Raw genomic sequence first — 25302 nt, forward strand, 5'->3', positions numbered from 1 at the left:
ATTATATTTTTATTTACATATATGATTATATGTGACGCATTTCGTCTTATTCATCATCAAACACTCATGTGTCTAATAAGATCATATATATGTCACATATTATCATACGTGTATAAATGTATATATATATATATATATATATATATATATATATATATATATATATATATATATATATATATATATATATATACATATATATATATATATATATATATATATATATATATATATATATATATATATATATATATATATATATATATATATATATATATATATATATATATATATATATATATATATATATACATATAATATATTAATTTCGATACAGCTGTATAAGTTACCGTTAGATTTATTCAGGCGTAAATAATTTTGGTCCGAATTTGAAACCTAAAATCGCCGTACCAAAAACTGAGCAATCATAATTACGTCTATAAAATAAAAATTTGTTTGTACTTCTGAAACTCGTTTATTGAAGCAATAAAATTTATTTGATTTGAAAAAAAAAATCATTTCAAAGCTTTTATTTATTAAGAAAGCATTTTGATTTTATAATTTATATTTGAAGCACTAACTTTGTGATTTTCCATTTTATAATTAAATTGTAATTTTGTATTAAAATATTATTTTTTGACATGAAGAATAATATGAGAGTCTGGGCATTTAAGGGGCTGACGACCGTCATAGGCTAGTTTAAGTGATCACTTTCATAGTGTAACATTCACTCATTCTACCCATTATTAACAACCACACTACTCAAATTCTTGGAAGTTCTATATATAGGAACCAATTTAGAAACCTTGTTCTTGAATTACTAGAACTTCGAAGAATGACTCCCATAATTGGAGATAATCCAGTTTTGTGAACAAGAATTTGGAAACACTCAAAATGTTGTTTTAAAATCATTTTAAATATTTTATTATAACTTAATTATAATGTCTACCGGTTTTGAAGCGAACAGCTTCTTTATCAAGACTGATTAATACTAAAACACTATCTACTTAACAATCTTCAAAATGTTTTGACGGCTAGGCAAAGGAGCTTGGGTAGATCTCAAGTGGCTTTTTTCAATTTTATTTATTCTATTTTGATTTTATTTATTCTTTCACCACTGGATTTTTTACTCTACGGATAATACATCAATATATATTATGGGCTATTATAATTGACACAAAGTTTCTGTTGTTTTTATATGCGAAGAAAGATGGAAGTAAGGCTCTTTTTTAAATTTCAGAGTCTCTATGCGTTAGAAAATATTCGGATAAAATTAAATTCATTCGGGATGAATCTCATCCATATTCAATTGAAGAAAGCTATAAGCAGGTCAGAAGTCTGAATAATCTGTGGGAATATATGAAGAGATGCACCAATGTGGAAGACAGAGTGTTTTAGCTTCTATTCTCTCTGTTTACCCCTGTGGTCAAATGTGTGATCGTTAGTAAGTTAGTTTTAAACAGCAGGCAATAACAAACAACAATTAAAAACTTCAGCAAATTTCAGTTTTCTTTATACATAAAGAAAACTGAAATTAAATACATATTGAGTGTTTTTTTTTGTTATAAGCACTCAATTTATGTATTTTTTTTATAACGATTGTTGGTTCTTCTTTTATCTAGATCTTAACGGATGATACATATTTTTATTATTTTATTCATTTTTTTTCAAAATAATTTTGCAATAACTACTGAGCAGTTATTTTTTGTTAGAGATTTTTCTCAACCGTTTTTTGTTTTTATAAATTTAAAGCATATTCAAGTTGTTGTAAAAAATGAAGATGGACTAATGGTTCTTTGTTAAGCACTCATTTATATATTTTTTAAAAAAGATTGTTGATTCTTCCTTTATCTAGATCTTAACGGATGATATATATTTTTTATATTTTAACTAATAAAAAATAAAAAAAATATATAACTATTAAGCAGTTATTTTTGTTAGAGAATTTTTTCAAACGTTTTTTGTTATTATAAATTTAACGTCTATTCAAGTTGTTGTAAAAATGTAGATGGACTAATGGTACTTTGTTTTCCAGGTTATAGTAATGAGCAGCAGTACCGCTTCCGAACGTACAATCAACACCAGTACGGAGAGTGCCAACACCGTCCTCACCAACGTAACTGTGACAGACGGCGACACCACTGAGGACAGTCTGGACCAGGAGCCGCCGCAGGACGTCCTCATCTCCCTCGACAGCGCATCCAGTCTGGATGGCAAGCCAGCGGCGCGGCATCACCACCACCGCTCCATGACAGAGAAAAGATCCCAAAACAACTATTCGAAGCTAGCACAAACTCCAGACACGTCGCTCGAAAAACAATCGTATATACTAGACTCAGAGATCAATCTGGCTGAAATCCCATCCATCATCGAAAACAGAAAGCTGGACTATCCAAAAGCCAAGGATGATCACAAGGGACCTAGTACAGCGCCACCGGGATACCATCAAGGAAACGATACCAAGTTCCCTTTTGACGAATGTGGAAATCTAGCTACATATGAATGCCAATCAGCCAAAGAACACAGGTCTATATTTGATTCAGTCGGAAGTTCACCTAGCCAAGAGAATACCAGATTCATCTTCGATATCCCGATGCCTACTTCGCCAACTGGTACTATCTCACCTGATCCTGATTTGCTCTTGGTCGGGTTCGACATGGAGGAAAGACCACCGAAAAGCCCTAAGGCTTCGAGTTCCAAGAACGAAACAAAGTTTACTTTTGAGGGCATTCCTCTTCCAAACACGCACAAAGCCAAAAGACCATCGACGGATTCGAGGTCATCTCAAAAGGCGAGGAATAGAAAATCTAGCGAAGGGAAAGGTGGTACTCCAACCTTGCCAGATCTGCGTGTCGACTTCTTCAGCGATAATTCCGACTCCCAAGAAAGAGTCAAGTCTAGACCAAACTCCTGCCTGCTTCAAACAAACGAAGATATGATGAAGCTGAGACAAGAACTAGAAGGCACAGTTTCCGGGCATCAAAGCAGAAATTCTTCTTCGCGGAGACCATCAGCAACCAGAAATCACAACGCAGATAACGCAAACAGTCCAAATATTAACATAAATGTGACTACAAACCCCTTGGACAACGGAGCTGGTTGCTGCAATCAAACATGTCCGGCTTATGCCAACAACCAATACAGATGCTGCGCCTGTTGCTCCAACAACGTGACCCAAAATGCAAATAGGAAAATTCCTCAAGCAACAATCGTCGTACAACAAGCTTCGTTATCTTTAGACTATTCTAGTGTATCGACGATACTCTTAAAAGACGAAAACGATTTCGTTTCAAATACATCGCCGTCATCTAGCAGTCATCACAAGCTGAGCGTAAAGAAGAAGAAGCAGAGAGACGACCATATGAAACAGCTCCTAGACGTCACCAACCAGCTCACCCAGGAAGAAATCCACGACTTCGAAATGAGGTAAGTCGATGATAACAACATATTTTGATTTATATATTTAATTAGCAGTTTTATTTCGTTTGCTATGTTCATTTACTTTCTACACTAACTGGTCATCAAAAGATAAGTCTCGAGAGTTACACAATGGATTAATCTCACCCTTGTTTCAAAACTTTAGGAACAAACAAAACTTTGTTGGGAAGCAATCGTAAACTTTGGAACAAAACTCGTAAATACTGGCTCTTTACTCGTGGAAAATATAGAGTCCCTCATTTTTCGACCTGACAACTTCTGCGAGAACACCAATTCGTTTACAATTATTTTCACATTTTCCCTAGACCATTGCGCAAACAACCAGTGATGAATATCAATGAATGTCAAAACCAAAGGTATGATTTTTGAATGTGATGAATGAACTGGGTGTGAGATGGTGTTTTATAAGAGGTATTTTATTGCATTTTTTTATGTATTTTATTATTTAATATAGTTACAAGAGTTTTTTCAAAAATTAAATTATTTTTCTCGACATGCCTATTTTACAACCTTAAAATTTATTTAAAGCTGAGGCAAGCATTATCAATAAAATTAAGAAAGGTGTGTTGAGATGGTTTGGACATGTAGAACGAATGAGTGATGAAAGAACGGTAAAACAAATTTATGGGGCGAATGTAATTGGAAAAAGGAGCAGAGGAAGACCGAGAAAAACATGGCACGATCAGGTATGCCAAATACTTGAAAATGGTCGGGTTAGGAGTCGAAACAATCGGCGGGTATGTATAATGCGATGCATGAACGTGGAAGAGGCGAAGAATGTTTGTAAAGACAGAGTGGTGTGGCGTTCCATTCTCTCTGCCTACCCCGGCGGGGAAGCGACGTGATGGTTAGTTAGTTACTTAAAATTTAAACGGTTGCTCTCTCCAATAAAGAGACTGAGCTCTTGTGCTTGGAGAGGGACTTATTATTTACTTTTCATATTTGTGGGTGATATCTCAACAAACAAATGAATGAGTTTTTACTCTAAACAATAAGAAAGCTTCTTTCATCTCACCAATAGATGTCTCTTGTGAAATTCTAGTGATTCAAGCTCTATGTTTCGAAATTGAACCATATATGTACGGAAGTTCCTAGAATTTGAGTGGTGTGATTGTCAATCATGGGTAGAATTGTTGAATGTTACACGTGTGTAAAGTGACCACTTAAACCAGGCTATGGCGGTCGTAAGCCCCGTAAATGTCTGGACTTGCATATTCTTCTTAAAATAAAAATAAAAATGATAATAATATGAAAATAAAAATAATAAGGTTGAACTTCGTTCTATTAATTGAAAATCGTATCGTTATAAATGTCGAATTGAGTCACCTCAAATTGACGCGGAATTAATTATATTGAAAGTTGACTCGATATTGGTGTAATTTTGGTAAACCGAATTGATTTGCTGAACAATCAAAACACAAGTTGTTACCTCCGCATTAATAATTACATCTGGCTTGAAAAGCAAACTAATTAAACGTGCCAACTAATTAATATGAGCAAAATTTGTATCACGGATTCAAATAGCTTTGGCGTGAATTTTTCGTAGTATGCTCCAATACCAATACTTAAACACATCTATGTATATAAATAAAAAGAAATAAATTTTTCATATTTTTATAGTGGATTTGTGTGTTCACATCACTGGTTAGTATATATTTGGTAAAGGCTTCTTTAGTAGAATATTAAGATATGGAATTAAGTCTTGGGGACATTCGACTAAAACAAACTAAAAAATGGTTCAAAGATCTTCAAATCAAAATAATATATATATATATATATATATATATATATATATATATATATATATATATATATATATATATATATATATATATATATATATATATATATATACATATATATATATTTATATATATATATATATATACATATATATATAAATATATATATATATATATATATATATATATATATATATATATATATATATATATATATATATATATATATATATATATATATATATAAATATATATATATATACATATATATATATAATAAAACCCTTATCCGCACCCCAATGATGCATAGGGCACTGTGTCATATAAACGCAGTGTTATCTTGATCGTTTACACATGAAGGAAAGGTGATCAGGCCTCCGCTTCAGGTACCAGTCCATGGTAGTATTGAATAAATATTACAGTGAATAAATCACTTATATTTATTTTACCCCCCTTGGGAATCGAACTCGGGACCTTCAGAACGGTAGCCGAGCGTGCTGACCATTACACTATGGAGGCGGACAATATATATATATATATATAGATATATTTATATATATATATATATATTTATATATATATATATATATATATATATATATATATATATATATATATATATATATTTTTATATATATATATATATATATATATATATATATATATATATATATATATATATATATATATATATATATATATATATATATATATATATATATATATATATATATATATATATATATATATATATACATTTATACATATATGTCCGCGACACTAACCAAGGGATCACAAACCGACACAAATTTTCCAGTATCACTCGGATAACCGCTAAAATTGTATAAAATTGTCACAAAAATAGCCCCTGGTCTTAATGGGTCAAAAACGGGTGAAATGTTTAATTTGTCTAGATTAAACAAAACGCTTAATTTGAAATTGCTTTCGGCCGTTTTAATTAGGTCAAGTTGGTTTGATAAAAAGTCCTTCTAAGTTCTTCCTCCTGTTGTTTTTCTCAAGGATATTTCAGGATGAAAAGCTTCGTACAACCTCCACTGATTTAGTATTGTTGACAATAAAGCGTCTTTCGCAAAAAAGACATTAACAAATAAATAACAAGACTAAAAATGGTTAATTTTAAATCGCTCACTCCTTTCAAGAACGTCATAAATCAAAAATGGTCAATTTTCAGTTGTGCATGTTTTCGAAATGCCCTGAAAATGTACTGTATCCCAGCAAAAGAGGCATATTTTTAACTTAATATTTACCCGCTACAGGGCAGAAAGTGTTGTTTTTGCATTTTGAAGAAAAGGTATTGCTTAATTTTTTCTTTAAACATTTTAAATATTTTTCAAATGGAGAAAAAACCTTCAGGTTTTACCTAAAAAGATCTGTTGCTCAATAAAAAGTTCAATGAGTGGCATGATATTTATTTTGAATACATTGTATTATATTTTTAAACTTTAAAAACGTTCTCCTTAAAAATCAAGTTTTTTGATTTATGTCGTTCTTGAGTGGGCGAAATATCTCAACTTGAAATGAAATATCTATCAAAAACATTTTGAGTGTGTCAAAATATTGGTTCGCAAATCTGTATGAACCATATTCTTCTATGTTGACATCTCAACATAGAAGAATATGGTTCATACGGTGTTTGAAAATGATGCGGAATGCATGGAAACACGTGTCACAATACATTTAAAGGATTTCTTTAATGTTTTCCGCAGATACTTTGTGGCACATTTTATAAACTTTGTTAAATTAATTAACTTTGCTTTCACCACTTAATTATTAGTACAATTCAACCTACCGGTTTCGAGGAAAACCTTGATATCATCAGGGTTTATTTTAATTTAAAAACATTAAAAACATTAAAATACTCTCACCAAAAACTTCTACACACTCCGTAGGATGTAGGAGTATGTGGAAGTTTTTGGTGAGAGTATTTTAATGTTTTTAATGTTTTTTAATTAAAATAAACCCTGATGATGACAAGATTCTTGTAGATACCGGTAGGTAAAATTGTATTAATGAAAAAAAAGTGGTGAAATTTTTTTAAATTTATTTTATAAACATTAAAAGAAGTTTGGATATGGCAAAAAAATAAAAAGGTCTCTTCTAAATTAAATTTTCCTCAATCCAACACAGATGGTTCTTGTGAACTCATATGTACAGCGTTAAAAGATCAATGATATATGTAGGAGTTCCAAAAATTTGAGTATTGTGGTTAACAATCATGGGTAAAATGGTGATTGTTGCACTATGTATAGTGATCACCTAACCAGCCTCGAATTTCAGGAACCCTCCCCTACGTACAAGTTCTTAGAAACCAGCCCCTGTCGCGAAAATCCAATAGCGAGCATGATTAATTAATTTAGCCTTATAACGAGAACGTACTGAATACTGTAATGTATTCCAAGCAAATGTGCATTGTTTATATGAAATATCACACGTCGGCAAGAAACACAGGGTAACCTGGAAGAATATATGTCGCTCATTCCTTTCAAGAACGTCATAAATCAAAAATCGTAAATTTTCAGTTGTGCATGTTTTCGGAATGCCCAGAAAAGGTACTGTATCCTAGCAAAAGTGGCATATTTTTTACTTAATATTTACCCGCTACAGGGCAGAAAGTGTTGTTTTTGCATTTTGAAGAAAAGGTATTGTTTAATCATTTTATTAAATAAAGTTATAATAAAATATTTATGTTGATTTTAAAACAAAGTTTGGCGAGTGTTTTTGCATAGGATTTTCACTCATGAATTACATGAAATTATAGTAACTTAAAACATAAAGAGTAAATCCACTCACAAGTAGGCATAGGCTATGAAACTTATAAAGTTGAAGGCTGAGTAGGGACATGATAAACGGTGTTGCATAAGCCGTAGCTAGATTTCAGAGTCACTTGGACGTTAGGTAATTCAAACAATAAAAAAAAACAAAGTTTCATTTTAATTTTTAAATGGAAAATCACAAAGTTAGTGCTTCAAATGTAAATTACAATGATTAAAGAAAACACTTCGTTTTTTACCACTTGAGTTTTATTATAGACTACATGTTTCAGAAGTTAAACTTCCATCATTCAGGTCTGTAGTGAAACATGTAGTCTATAATAAAACTCAAGTGGTAAAAAACGAAGTGTTTTCTTTAACCATTGTAACATGTCTTACCACAAAGTTAATACCGAAACAATAAATAAAATGTAAATTATATGAAAATAACTAGTTTCAGGAAGGGGCGAAAGATACTTGTTTTGTAGTCGCACTGTTCGACGCAAATCCGACCATTAATATTAGTCGTACACACGCCAAAACGGTCGCTATTACCGCGTGACGAGGCTGTATTCATTATTGCCGGGGTCTAATTACTTGTGCAAATTTTGAATAACTTTGCTGAACTGGGTCGAGGATAATCTGGAATAGATTGTACACAGCGAATTGTTGATGACTCTAAAAACAGTCGTAGCTTTAGTGTAGCTGTACAATAAATAAATAAATATATATATTTATATATATAAATATATATATATATATATATATATATATATATATATATATATATATATATATATATATATATATATATATATATATATATATATATATATATATATAATATATATATATATAAATATATATATATATACATATATACATATATATATATATATATATATATATATATATATATATATATATATATATATATATATATATATATATATATATATATATATATATATATATATATATATATATACATACATACATACATTTATATTTATATATATACATTTTTTTTTGACATCTCATCAAAGATAAAGAAAAATATAGAAATATGGGCATTTACGGGGCTGACGACCGTCATAGGCTGGTTTAGGTGATCACTTTTTTTATTTATTATAAGCTTAAATAATAAAAATGAAAATAATATTTTCTGGCGTTTCTCATGTGTGCGATTATAATCCAGGATTCGGTTTTTACATACTAATAAAAGAGTTTCTGCTCAATAAAAAGCTTCTTTTCATTTCACCAATAGATGTCTCTAGTGAAGTTCTAATGATTCAAGAATAATGTTTCAAAATTCAAAATTGAAGGTTCATACGTATAGAACTTCCGAGAATTTGAGTAGTGTGGTTGTCAATAATGGGTAGAGTTGGTGAATGTTACACGTGTGTAAAGTGATCACTTAAACCAGCCTATGACGTTCGTCAGCCCTGTAAATACCCAGACTTCCATATTCTTCTTCATCTTTGATTTGATATCAAAAAATAATATGAAAACAACTCCTGTAATTGGATATAATAATATAAATTACTACTGTTTTAAAAAAACAATTAATAATAATAATAAAGACCTTATCCGCACCCCAATGGTGCATAGGGCACTGTGTCATATTAACGCAGTGTTATCTTGATCGTTTACACATGAAGGAAAGGTGATCAGCCCTCCGCTTCAGGTACCAGTCCATGGTAATATTGAATAAATATTACAGTGAAAAAATCACTAATATTTATTTTACCCCCTTTGGGAATCGAACCCAGGACCTCCAGAACGGTAGCCGAGCGTGCTGACCATTACACTACGGAGGCGGACAAACATTTATGAGTATTGCAAATTGATGACAATAAGGAAGGCAAAGAAAAAAGGGAGTTTAGGGTAGGATGTAGAGGGAAAAAGCTGAGGGTTTTATGTTAGGATTCTAATAATAGATAGTAATCTCTCAGGTATTTCTTAAAAGTTATCAGAGAAAAAAGGCAATAGACTGATGAATGTAGACTGAACGCAGTCGAAATGCGATGCCTCGATGAGACTTTGCGGTAAAACGATGTATAATAGATAATTCCAATTCACCACACCATTCAAACTTTGTATAAAAGATAGTTCAAATGGTGAAATAAGGAAGGAATGCAAAGCTGAGATAAGCATTGTCGATAAAATTCAAAAAGGCGTGTTGAGATGGTTTTGACATGTGGAACGAATGAGTGAGGAAAGAACGGTAAAACAAATGTATGAGGCAAATCTAGTTAGAAAAAGGAGCAAAGGAAGACCGAGAACACTTGGCTCGATAAAGTATGTCAAATACCTGAAAGTGGTCAGGTTAGGAGTCGAAATAATCGGCGGGTATGTATGAGGAGATGCATAAATGAAGAATGTTTGCAAAGACAGGTAGTGTGACGTTCTATTCTCTCTGCTTACCCCTGCGGGATGCGACGTGATGGTTAGTTAGTTAGTTAGTCAATAAACACAGATAGTGACACATATAGGGGGTTGACGGGGAGCAGACATCCAAAGGGTGGAAATCCTTAAGGATATGCCAAATAGTCAACACATGCCAACAGAACCCAAAAATCAAAAGTTTCAAATTCATTATGAAGTTTGACCTCAAATACGATTAATTTTCCCTAACCACAATTGAGTCAAAGAGGACAACGCTAACTAACTGATTTGTTCTTTACACATTGAGATTTCTCTTAAGGGAAGCTACAAGCTAATAAATGAGCTTTCATCCCTAAACACATTACGACCCTCGACCGACAAATCTAGCAAATAAAGAGCCAGTATTTACATATTAAGGATATGTTTACTTATAAGGAATATAAATTTTCGGGCAAATTAAAGAAAAGCGATGTTTTAATATTTCAAATAAACTTTTGTATCTATATTTTTTTTAACTGAAAGCTAAAATAATCCAATTGTATACATTAAAAAAAATGCTCACACAAGTCTCAGTTAAATGATACGCAAATACAAATTCAACACTCATAGAACCACAAGATCAGAGCCAGACACAAATCAAACATCCATATCGCTCACTCCTTTCAACAACGTCATATATCAAAAATCGTCAATTTTCAGTCGTGCATGTTTTCGGAATGCCCAGAAAATGTACTAAATCCTAGCAAAAGTGGCATATTTTTTACTTAATATTTACCCGCTACAGGGCAGAAATTCTTGTTTTTGCATTTTGAAGAAAAGGTATTGTTTTATCATTTTTTTAAATATACTTAAATGGAGAAAAAACATACATGTTTTACCTAAAAAGATCTGTTGCACAGCAAAAAGTTCAGTAAGTGTCTTGATATTTATTTTTAATATATTTCGTTATATTCTTAAACTTTAAAAGCGATCTCCTGAAAAATCAAGTTTTTTGATATATGACGTTGTTGAAATGAGTGAGCGAAATGGGGTAGTCACAACACTACAAGGTCAAACATACTCAAACTCACTCACACTCATAAACAATCATTTTTGCTATGTTTATTATATTCTTATTTGCTAGTTATAATTTAAATTGTAATAAAAATGTCCATAGGTACGGGAGTCCTCACCACAGCAGGTCACTTTCAGTGTCAGCCGCCTGGAATGCTAATGGAACTAGTCATACAACAAGAAAAAGACCAAAGTTTGTCCACAGAAAAGTTCTTAAATAATTCATGTTGTTCAACCTCGTATCTCAGTTGGTGAATTGTATATTTCCACTTCTTCGTCGTCTTGTATCCACTTTCAATCTTTACACACCTTATCTTATCATTTGTATACTGTAGACCACATTTCGCACCACTCATAACAATTCTTTGTCATATTGTATTCACATTCAATTTTTACACACCTTATCCAATCATTTGTAAACGTTAGACCACATTTCACACCACTCAAAACAATTCTTTGTCATCTTGTATCCACATTCAATTTTTACACACCTTATCCAATAATTTGTAAACATTAGACCACATTTCACACCACTCATAACAATTCTTTGTCATCTTGTATCCACATTCAATTTTTACACACCTTATCCAATAATTTGTAAACGTTAGACCACATTTCACACCACTCATAACACAATTTTTTGTCATCTTGTATCCACTTTTAATTTTTACACACCTTATCTAATCATTTGTATACTTTACTTTTAATGTTTTCACACTCACAAAATCATTTGTATACTTTAGACCACATTTCACACCACTCATAACACAATTCTGGATTTTATCAATAATTTTTTACATAAATCGATCCTCATTCACTTGGCTTTAATTGTATATTTCCACTTCATCATCTTGTATCTATTTTCAATTTTTACACACCTTATCTACTCATTTATATACGTTAGACCACATTTCACACCACTCATAATACAATTCTTCGTCATCTTGTATCCACTTTCAATTTTTACACACCCTATCTAATCATTTGTATACTATAGACCACATTTCATACCACTCATAACACAATTCTTTGTCATCTTGTATCCACTTTCAATTTTTACACACCCTATCTAATCATTTGTATACTATAGACCACATTTCATACCACTCATAACACAATTCTTTGTCATCTTGTATCCACTTTCAATTTTTACACACCTCACCAAATCATTTGTTTACTTTAAACCACATTTCACACAACTCGCAACACAATTCTTTGTCATCTTGTATCCACTTTCAATTTTTAAACACCTCATCAAATCATTTGTAAATTTTGGACCACATTTTACTCCACTCATAAGACAATTCTTTGTTATCTTGTATCCACTTTCAATTTTTACACACTTCGTAAACAGCATCTGTATACTTAGGTTCACATTTTTCATCACCCTTAACATGATTTTAAAATAAATAATAAAATTTATAACACTCCCCATTCATCGTTCATTTTGCGCGATATTTTTTTAAACTTTTTTTTACGTCTGATTTCGGAATTTTCATGTTTTTTATCTTCCTATGCTCTTTTCTTGCTGTCTTCAAGCACATCATTTAATTTATCCTCCCTTTTCAAACATTTATTATTCTTAATGCTTTCGTATTACATTTTATTTATTGCCATGCTCTCACTTTCACTTGTATTACAAATGTATTACTCCTCTATTTGCCTCATTTTTTATTTATTTTATCTCGTACTGTTATCATTCATTTTTAATGTTTACACCACATCTTTTTTCCATCTCTTCCTATTACATATCTAAATAATGTACTCTTACTTGACACCACTTTAAATACCACTCTCTCACCTTAAGCAGTATTTTTTCTATTTTTATCTTTTTCTAACATTTTTACACACTTTTATCGTATTCATTAAAAGTCAAGGTATATCTTTGGTAGCATTTTTGGTATCATTTTAATTTCATAGCCTTAAAACAACATCTTTGGAGGATATATTGTCTACTTGAACCCCTTTTGTTCTGAGGTCTACATTTTGCTACTTTTATACTTATTTACAATATCTTTTTACAATACCAAGTTTCCATGTTTATACAGAATTTAACATCATTTAAAAACTAAATTAATTTTCTTTGTGTTTATTAAATTGTCGTAATCAGTATTGATCTTTCACGATGACTAATATACGTAATTGTTGATTGTGCCCTGTTGTAACTTATCGGAACACCAATCACCGTAATTCTGCCCTATTTCTAGTGAAACAACCCTTTGTGCTGTGGTCTTTTGTGTGTAAACGTATTTATTCCATTGTCCATTATGCGTTTGAAATTAAATCAATAACAGCGTATTCAATTTTTTGTTCCCCGAATTGTAATACTGACTTTGATTAAATATATATATATATATACATATATATATATATATATATATATATATATATATATATATATATATATATATATATATATATATATTTATTTATATATATATATATATATATATATATATATATATATATATATATATATATATATATATATATATATATATATATATATATATATATATATATATATATATATATATATATATATATATATATATATATATATATATATATATATATATATATATATATATATATATATATATATATATATATATATATATATATATATATATATATATAAATTCTCTCAGTAAGTTTGTCATTCTATTGAGTCTGATTGACCTTACAAGTACGGCAGTCATGGACAATGACTTACCACAGTAGGTCATTATCCATTCATCCAGTAAGTGTGTCAATCCATTGAGTCTGATCGACCTTGCAAGTACGGCAGTCATGGACAATGTCTCACCACAGTAGGTCATTATCCATTCATCCAGTTAGCTTGTAATTCCATTGACTTTGATCCACCTTGTAAGTACGGCAGACCATTTTGTTAGTTTGTCACTCCATTGAGCCTGATTGACCTTGCAAGTACGGCAGTCATGGACAATGACCCACCACAATAGGTCAGTATCCATTCACCCAGTTAGTTTGTCATTCCATTGAGTCTGATTGACCTTGCAAGTACGGCCGTCCATTCAGTTAGTTTGTCACTCCATTGAGTCTGATTGACCTTGTGCAAGTACAGCAGTCATGGACAATAATGACCCACCACAGTAGGTCATTATCCATTCATCCAGTTAGCTTGTCATTCCATTGACTTTGATCCACCTTGTAAGTACTGCAGACCATTCAGTTAGTTTATCACTCCATTGAGCCTGATTGACCTTGCAAGTACGGCAGTCATGGACAATGACCTACCACAGTAGGTCATTATCCATTCATCCAGTAAGTTTGTCAGTCCATTGAATCTGATTGACCTTGCAAGTACGGCAGTCATGGACAATGACCCACCACAATAGGTCATTATCCATTCATCCAGATAGTTTGTCATTCCATTGAGTCTGATTGACCTTGCAAGTAAGGCCGTCCATTCAGTTAGTTTGTCACTCCATTGAGTCTGATTGACCTTGCAAGTACGGCAGTCATGGACAATGACCCACCACAATAGGTCAGTATCCATTCACCCAGTTAGTTTGTCATTCCATTGACTTTGATCCACCTCGTAAGTACGGCAGACCATTTTGTTAGTTTGTCACTCCATTGAGCCTGATTGACCTTGCAAGTACGGCAGTCATTGACAGTGACCCACCACAGTAGGTTCATCCAGTTAGTTTGTCATTCCATTGAGTCTGATTGACCTTGCAAGTACCGGAGTCATGGACAATGTCTCACCATAGTAGGTCATCATCCGTTCATTCAGTTGGCTTGTCATTCCATTGAGTCTGATTGATCTTGCAGGTACGGCAGCCCCCACCACAGCCGGTCGCAGTCCGTCAAGGCGGGCGGCTGGAACTCCTCGGGCCGCAGCCTGCTGGGCCCCCCTGCGCAGCGCGCGCGCGTGGCCTCCATGCCCAGCACGGGCGTGGAGGAGCACTACTACCGGCTTAGGCACTTCTCCATCACCGGCAAGGGCGTGGTCAACCGGGGCGACTCGCTCAAGAGCCGCAGGTCCAGGTCCAACAACTCGGTCGCCAGCAGCAACTCCAGGTAATCCAGTGATTGAATCATGTTAAAATCTTCTTTTTCTTCTTCTTCTTCTTGTAGGTCCAAGGATCTTAGATCAAGGAAAATTGGCGTTGTTCTTCTTCTTATTCTTCTTCTTCTTCTTCTTCTTCTTCTTCTTTTCGTAGATCCTAGGGATCTGTTTGTGCCTCCGCATGTCGCTCTTGGGATGTTGACTCCCAGCTGTCTTTCTGGTCTGCCTGGGGGTCTGAGTTCTTCAGGGTTGCCTTGGAGGGCGATACGTGGAAGTCTGTCTTCTGACATTCTGTTTATATGTTTCTTCCAGTAGCGTTGTTGAGTATTGAAAATATTTAACATTTGAAAAAGTAAAGAATACCATTCCAATCGGGTAATTGAAAAAGTAAGAGTTATAAAAGTAGATAAAAGCATCCCTGCTATCGAGTAAGTGATCACTTAACCAAGCCTATGACGGCCGATCACGTGTGTTAAGTGATCATTTAAACCAGCCTATGATGGCCGTAAGCCCTGTAATTACCCAGACTCCATATTCTTCTTCATCTACGTTGTGATGTGAATTAAAAAATAAATAATAATAAATTTTATTTTAATTTAATTTATAAATTATAGTCAATTTTCAGTTGTGCATGTTTTCGGAATGCTTAGAAAATGTACCATATCCCAGCAAAAGCGGCATATTTTAAACTTAATATTTACCCTCTACAGGCCAGAAAGTATTGTTTTTGCATTTTGATGAAAAGTAATTGTTCAATTATTTTATTAAATATACAAAATATTTTTTAAATGGAGAAGAACCTTTCAGGTTTTACCTAAAAAGATCTGTTGCACAGAAAAAGTTTAATAAGTGTCTTGATATTTATTTTTAATACATTTTATTACATTCTTTAACTTTAAAAACGATCTTCTGAAAAATCAAGTTTTTTTTATATATGACGTTGTTGAAAGGAGTGAGCGATATGTATTTTCTCTTTCAACTTTGTACCATTTTAGTCAATATAATTACAAATTCCATGGTAAATTGCACAGTTTAGCTACGCTTTCAACACTGTAGATACTATTTCAGTAAATGAGTATGATATGATAGGTATTATTTATCAATAATGGGTAGAATCGTCAATGTTGCATGTGTGTAAAGTGATCACAGAACCAGCATGTGAAAGGTCATAAGCCCTGTAAAACCCAGACTTCAGCATTCTTCTTATTCTATATTAATATGTCAAAATGTATCTACACACTGCTTGAAGCTGTTATCAAAATTCCGCGATTTTTATCATTATTTTTCACATCGGCCGAAATTGAGAGTATAAACGCGTTTAATAGCGTAATTAATTAATAAAAGACTATAAAATTCTCCAATTTCGCTGTTATAGCATACTCATTATTGATTTTATTTATAGCGACTTTATTATACTATAAAATACATTGCCGCTTATAAAACGTAAAACAGTTTACCTCATTGTAACGAAATAATAATAAAAAATATGACAAAACGATTTCGCAATTTGTCTTTGCACATAACATTTTGATAATTAAAATGTAACTTTGTTTTATCACTTTAAATATTTGATTATAACTTAATTATAATGTCTACCGGTTTCGAAGATAACGCGCAAAGAAGCGGTAAAGATAAAGACTGATTAATATTTAAAATTATCAGTCTTGATAAAGAAGCGGTTAGCTTCGAAACCGGTAGACATTATAATTAAGTTATAATAAAATATTAACGAGTATAGTGATTTTAAAACAAATTTACCTTTTAATTATAAAATGGAAAATAACTAAGTCAGTGCTTCAAATATAAATTATATAACATCTTGAGTGCGTCCAAATACTTCTAAATTGACAAATCTGCATATTTTCCGCTTGGGAATTATTTTTTACATTTTTAACATCTCGACATAGAAGCAGGGTGAAAGGTGTTGAAATGCGCTCCCTCAGACGAATGAGTGGAAAATCATTCTATGACAGAATTATAAAACGAAGAAATAAGAAAGGAATGTAAGGCTGAACAAGGGATAATTGAAAAGATTAGGAAGAGTTCTTCAAGGTGGGATGGATATGTAGAGCAATGGATAACGAGAGAACGACTAAGAAAATATATGTTGCGAATTTGAGCGGGAAAACAGAACGAGGACGGCCGAAAAATACTTTGCACGATCAGATCAATCAGAACCTAAAATCTGGTGGTGTCAAAAGTCTGCGTAATTCCTATGATATATATATATATATATATATATATATATATATATATATATATATATATATATATATATATATATATATATATATATATATATATATATATATATATATATATATATATATACATATATATATATATTTATATATATATATATATATATATATATATATATATATATATATATATATATATATATATATATATATATATATATAATATCTATATATATATATATATATACTACTACCACCATCACGCCGTTTCCCAGCAGGGGTAGGCTGAGAGGATAGAAGGCCACACAAGAGTGTGTACATCATGACGTAAACTCCTCGCTTCCTTCACATCCATATATCTAGTCACACATGCCCTCCGATAACGCAGACTTTTAACTCCACCAGATTTTAGGTTCTGATTGATCTGATCGTGCAAAGTCTCTTTCTTACCGTCCTCGTTCTGTTCTCTCGCTCACATTTGCCAAATATACTTTCATAATCATTCTCTCGCTATCCATTTAAATATCACTAATAAAAACATTTTTCAATGATCCGTTGCTAATAATTTGAATATCGTTACACTTGAATATCGATGAATATGAAATATTATATTTTCAGAAGGCGAAACCGATATGAATTCCGTGGTAATATGGAAATTCGAACTGAAACCGCCGAGAAATTAATATACCGCAAACAATTTGGGATGATTGTTACATGAGTTTATTTTGAGGTTATTGAATATTAGGGTCTGATATAAACTAACAAGGAAGGGAAAACCGGGGTCTGTTGTAACGTATTTTATATTTAGCAGTGTATATATATATATATATATATATATATATATATATATATATATATATATATATATATATATATATATATATATATAACGTGGTAATATTTTCCTTTTGAAAAGTGTAAATAATATGTAAAGTGGGTGTATAATAATAAAATAAACAATGTGTTGCTTTGTAATTAAAGTTTATTCTTAATTTATCTTTATAATAATTTTTATATCTATCTATCTATCTATCTATCTGATTCTGACAGTTAATTTTTCTATCGGATCTCTTTTGTTTAATTCTGTGCGACGCATGCGACATCTGGTGGTAACTGTTTTATGTAGGTACTATTTGTAAGTACTTAATAAAATGTATAGGTAGGTACCTAGTTATTTTATTACATATATATATATATTTATATATATATATATATATATATATATATATATATATATATATATATATATATATATATATATATATATATATACATATATATATATATATATTTATATATATATATATATATATATATATATATATATATATATATATATATATATATATATATATATATATATATATATATATATATGTATATATATATATATATATATATATATATATATATATACATATATATATATATATATATATATATATATATATATATATATATATAAATATATATATATATATATATATATATATATATTCACAGATTAACATGGAAACTAACAATGTCTTTTCGTAAACCTCAAACCATAAACGGGTACGTCCAATTAAATACTTTTTGTATACAAATTATACAAAATTTGACCCGAATTACTCATGAAAACCATTTTTAAATAATTTTCCATCAAATTACATTGTATTTAATTGATATTTTATCTAATTAAGACTAACTGTCAGTTTGCAGTTAACCATCGGTTAAAATTTACGACTAGAAATCCAGAACGTAGAGAAACACGTACGAGCATGTAATAAAAACGTTTTGGTTTTGTTATTACAAAACGTTAAGGGAATACAGGCTTTATCATCAAGGGCATAGAGAATGTATTTAATTGCTTGGTGTATTCATTTCAATTTTGTTCGCGTATAGATAGTAAAATATTTATTTACTATTTGAATATTAGTTTTTACGATAGGGGATAATAGAAACGAGATTTAGAAATTTTTAGTGTTAATTGTTTATGTATGTATAATTTAATAAAATAATAATAATAATTAAACCCTTTTCCGCACCCCAATGGTGCATAGGGCACTGCGTCATATAAACGCGGTGTTGTCTTGATCGTTTACGCATGAAGGAAAGGTGATCAGCCATCCGCTTCAGGTATCAGTCCAGGGTAATATTGAATAAATATAACAGTGAAAAAATCACTTATATTTATTTTACCCCCCTTGGGAATCGAACCCGGGACCTACAGAACGGTAGCAGAGCGTGCTGACGATATTATTTCATGATTGTTGTCACAGATTTTTTAAAATAATAATAAATAAATCATGATTTTAAGGGTTAAATCAACCCTCATTTTGAACAAACCTCACAAAGTGAGCAAATTTGGCACTTTAAACGTGAAACTACCATTCTTGTAAATTAATAACGTTGCGTTATTCGCACGGTTAACGTTAACGGGGCCGTTAACACGGGCGATATAAGATAGCCCAAACGCCGGGGGTCAATAACTCCCCCACCTGCGATGGAGTGCACGATTCAGTACGTTGCGCCACTTTCCGTAATGGAACATCCATACTAATTGATTTTTGAAACTTATACACATGTATAATCGATAATGAAACCAGTGGCGAGCTTTCCATACTGGCACATGAACAGTGCTTGTCTAATTTTAACCGTGACAGTGGTCATGTGTGTTTATTTACAAGTTTGAAAATTGTTAGGCAATGTAGTAACTAATTTATTTATTGATTTGTAGAACTCCATTTTAATTTATGTATTAATTTTAAATCAAACACTCAAATTCTTGTAAGATTAGTTTCTGCTTAGTAAAAAAGCTTCTTTACATCTCACCAATGGCTTCTAAATTGGTAAATATATATAGAACTTCCGAGAATTTGAGTAGTGTGGTTGTCAATAATGGGTATAATTGGTGAATGTTACACGTGTGTCAAGTGATCACTTAAACCAGCCTATGACGGTTGTCAGCCTCGTAAATGCCCAGACTTCCATATTCTTCTTCGTCTTTGATGAGATGTCAAAAAAATAATATGAAAATAACTCCCGTAATTGGAGATAACCCAAATTTTGTATTCGGACACACTCAAAATGTTGTAAATTGATTGATTGTTTGTATTTCCAGCACCGAGCACCTGGCCCCAAGAGCCTCGGCGCCCCCCAGCTTGGCCAGCTCCCGGGAGTCCTCCGCCAGCGCTCCCCCTCCGGCCCCCTACAGGGTTCTGGTACTGGGCGCCCCCGGAGTCGGCAAGTCCTCGCTGGTCAGCCAGTTCATGACCTCGGAGTACCTGCACGCTTACGACACCAGCATAGGTAGGAGAAAAGATTCTAAAATGACACAATACACTAAAATAACGACCCGTGTAAATAGGTCTATTTCAAGTCCGCTCTTAGTGCAGAGTAATCACTGCTTAATGACATGCATTTGGCTGTAGATTTGATTCCCATAAGGCTAAAAATAAATATACTTACTTACTTATGTACGTCAGCCTTCTTCTTGAGTCCAGTATTGATGTATGTTGGACACGACTCTCTTTCAGTGGAGGCCCACCACTTTCCAAATGTCATTGGACCATCTTGTCTGGGGCCTATCCACGCTTCTAGGCCTCCAGTCAAGCATCTGCTTCGTCCATCTATCACCAGACAAACGTGCCACGTGACTCTTCAGCCATTTTATTGTGTGCAGTATTGAACCAAGGCCTCCCTCTTGGACATCCACAGTTGTCTGTTGGACGCGACTCTCTTCCAATGCAGGCCCGCCACATTCCTAATGTTATCGGACCATCTTGTCTGGGGCCTATCCACGCTTCTAGGCCTCAAGTCAAGCATTTGTTTTGTCCATCTTGTCTGGGGCCTACCCAAGCTTCTAGGCCTCCAGTCAAGCATTTTCTTCGTCCATCTATCACCAGACAAACGTGCCACATGACTTTCTTCTTCTTCAGCCTTTTTATTGTGTCCAGTATTGAACAAAGGCCTCCCTGTTGGACTTCCACAGTTGTCTGTTAGACGCGACTCTCTTCCAGTGCACTCTCCTAATGTCATCGGACCATCTTGTCTGGGGCCTGCCCATGCTTATGCGTCCTGTTCATTACATCAAGCGCTATCCATCTATAATCCATCGATCCTCAGATATACATGCCGCGTGACCTGCCCAGTTCCTCTTTTGTTCCGCGATTCTTTGAGCCTCATCTGTTACCTTGGTGTTTTCTCTTCTGTCTGTTCTCTAAGTGATATTTATTTGATATCACTCTGGGTTGGTGTACCTGAAGCATCAAGACTGATCACCTCACCTTCATGTAATTAGCGATAAAGATATAGCCACCTTAGAACGATGCAGTGACCTATATATTTTTCTGGATGAGGGTCAAAAGATGAAAGGTTTGAAAATACTTCTAAACATTTTAAACGTCACAAAATAAAATAAAATAAATTGTTTTTAACCACTTTTATGTTTGATGTGTATTTTTTTCTATAGGTTTTAGTGTTAAGGTTTGTTTACAACATTTTGAATGTGTCCAAATACTTGTTCTCAAAATCTGGATTATCTCCAATTACAGGAGTTATTTTCATATTATTTTTTGACAATAGATGTCTGTAGTGAAGTTCTAGTGATTCAAGGACAAGGTTCCTAAATTGGTTTACATATATATAGAACTTCCAAGAATTTGAGTAGTGTGGTTGTCAATAATGGGTAGAATTGGTGAATGTTACACGTGTGTAAAGTGATCACTTAAACCAGCCTATGACGGTCGTCAGTCCCGTAACTGCCCAGACTTCCATATTCTTCTTCATCTTTGATGAGACGTCAAAAATATTAAGGTTTGTTCATAACTATTCCTGACGATGACAATATGCTCATCACTAAACCTTCTGGAAAAAAGTTCCAAAAATAATATTAGTTTTATTTTATACTGTTTTAAAAAGTTGATAAATATACTTTATTAACGTTTTAATAATTTTTAAACAAAATTAAATTTAACTCGAAAATTTTAAAGAAGTAATTAATGTGTTCTTCAGTATTTGGGTGTTTTAAAAAAAATGTTTTCCTTCAATGTTTTTCTTCAAAATCTTGTTAGAATTTCCTGGGATTTTGAATTTCCGGAGTTCCACTATATTTAAAATTACCCCTTAAAATAATAAAATGCCATCTTGGATCCTTCCATTACGTCACTGGTTGATAAATGCGTTACAAATTGCCATTTTTATTAAAAATTTCATGCGAATATTCTGGTCATGGACACCAATATGTTCCACATTACCACGCCATTAAATATTGCAACATTGGAGAAACGTCGCATGGCACAGCGCCAACTCTACAGCCCCTACACAGGGGATGGGTAGTTAGGGGATGGAGTGAGTCGTCAATGGATATGGCTTAAGTAGAATTGTGTTACCTGCTTTCAAAATCTGCCAGATCCAATTTTATAAGATTTCAAAATAAATACTGTATCGGAATGCCAATTGTGGGTTTTATTGTTTAAACTATTTATATACTTGAAAACCCTAAAAAAAAATTAAAATAGCGTTGTATTTTTATATTATTATTATTATTACTATTATTCTAGTTCTACTTAAATACCTTTACCCTTATACCCTTTACTATGAGTAAATTATATTGTATACCCACACACAGGTCATGCCTTTGTATGATTTTTTTGTATTCATATTTATATTTTATTCATTTTATTCATATTTTTTTGTATTTGAATTTATGTCATATAATGCTAAAGAATTTAAAATATAGAAAAAAATTTAAAAAAATTCAAATTCCGCTAAATTCATGGAACTTGCCTTTTGACCCATATCGGCCGATCACAGAGCGGGGATAGGTAAAACATTAAGGTGACGTGTTTTTTTTAATACTGAAAAATTTCAAAAAAATGGGAAAATTCTCTGTTTCATAATATTTTATTTAAGATAGACAAATCTTTGAAACATAGATGTTACCCGGAGAATTTTGCATTTTCGTAAAATCGACGTAATGGATCTGGCGGATTTTGAAAGTAAGCAACACAATTATATTCGTATAATAAGTGTCTCAAAAGAGACGAATATATGTAAAGTGAATACAAAATTAAATGCAAAGGGAATCAATTAATTAATATTGAAATCTCAACATAGATGAAGAAGAATATGGAATATTCATGTTATTTAACAACATTTTAAGTGTGTCCAAATACTTGTTCACAAATCTATATTATCTCCAATTATGGGAGTTTTTTTAATATTATTTTTTTGACATCTCAACATAGATGAAGAAGAATATGGAAGTCTGAGTATGTACAGGGCTTATGAACTTTCATAGGCTGGTTGATCATTTATTACTTTATACACAAACAACATTCACTTTCTACCCATAATTGACAACCTCACTTCTCAAATTTTCGAAACTCCTAGATTTTTTAATGAGTGGAAGAAGATTGTTAAGCACATTCATGAGGCGAATGTTGTTGGTAATAGAAGCAGAGGAAGACCGATCAAAACATGGCATGATCAAGTATTTCAAACACTTGAAAGTGGTCTGGTTAGAAGTCGGAATAATCGGCGTATATACATATATGCAAAGATTGTGGCCGTTTTATCAATTCGTTTGTATACTGCAGCTGTCTCGTTTACAAATCGCTCACTCCTTTCAAGAACGTCATAAATCAAAAAACTTGATTTTTCAGGAGAAGGTTTTTAAAGTTTAAAAATATAATACAATGTATATAAAAAAAATATCAAGCTACTAATTGAACTTTTTACTGTGAAACATATCTTTTTAGGTAAAACCTGAAGGTTTTTTTCTCCATTTAAAAAATATTTAGTTAACTTCGAAGAATAATTAAACAATACCCTTCCTTCAAAATGCAAAAACAACACTTTTCAACGGAAAAATATTAAGTTGAAAATATGCCTCTTTTGCTGGGAAATAGTATATTTTCTGTGCATTCCGAAAACATGAACAGCTGAAAATTGACGATTTTTGATTTTTGACGTCCTTGAAAGGAGTGAGCGAAATGTCAAATATGAATTGACGTACGGCGTCATTTGCAAAAATTATAACATCTTCCGATAGGGTAATTAATTTTGCGCCACCCTGTACCGTGTAAGTTAGGAGTTCAGTGTATTGAGTTTGAACTTTCGAGTCAATACGTTTTAATTAATTTTCAAAAAAAGGTAATATGATTTTATCTAGAGATACCCTGACAAAAGGAATCAGACAATATTTGAGAATTAATTAATTGAAGTGAAATACAAAAAATTAATTGCTTTTCTTGTTAATTTGTATTTCTTGGTGGGCGAAAAATTTCAAATTTTTCTCCAAATCTTTAATTAAGCTTTCGAAGCGGTGGGGTCGAATTTTAATGATGTGCTTTTTTTAACAGCAGAAATAAATGAGAGAGGTCAGAGGTCATTCAGTATTGTTTTCAATAGACTTTTTTTATAATATTCCAAATTAAATTACAATTTAATAGACTTTTTTTACAATTTAGACATTAAATTTTAATTAAACGGTCTTTGTTCCCAGCATTCACTGCTGAACGAATTGAATGCTGGGAACAAAGTGAATGGTGCACTGAAATCAGTTATAGCAAATAAAAACCTATCAGCGGAAGCTAAACTGGCAGTGCACAACGGAGTCCTGGTGCCAACTCTAATGTATGGAAGTGAAACATGGAGTTGGCAAAAGAAGGATGAAAGTAGACTGT

At 32.1% G+C, this 25302-nt stretch overlaps 1 protein-coding gene across 1 annotated transcript in view; it reads left to right on the forward strand.

The window, feature by feature from the left end:
* Nucleotides 1-25302, forward strand: part of LOC148307160 (uncharacterized) — a 45126-nt gene that overhangs the window by 15262 nt on the left and 4562 nt on the right. The window contains exons 5-7 of the mRNA XM_088263881.1: nt 2036-3426; nt 15194-15442; nt 20736-20923. Coding sequence (XP_088120007.1) covers nt 2036-3426; nt 15194-15442; nt 20736-20923 — 1828 coding nt within the window. The remainder of the gene's footprint in view (nt 1-2035; nt 3427-15193; nt 15443-20735; nt 20924-25302) is intronic.

This window comes from Brachycentrus maculatus, unplaced genomic scaffold, assembly GCF_059751285.1.
Source record: "Brachycentrus maculatus isolate JH-2025_06_01 unplaced genomic scaffold, ASM5975128v1 h1tg000206l, whole genome shotgun sequence".
Lineage (NCBI taxonomy): Eukaryota > Metazoa > Arthropoda > Insecta > Trichoptera > Brachycentridae > Brachycentrus > Brachycentrus maculatus.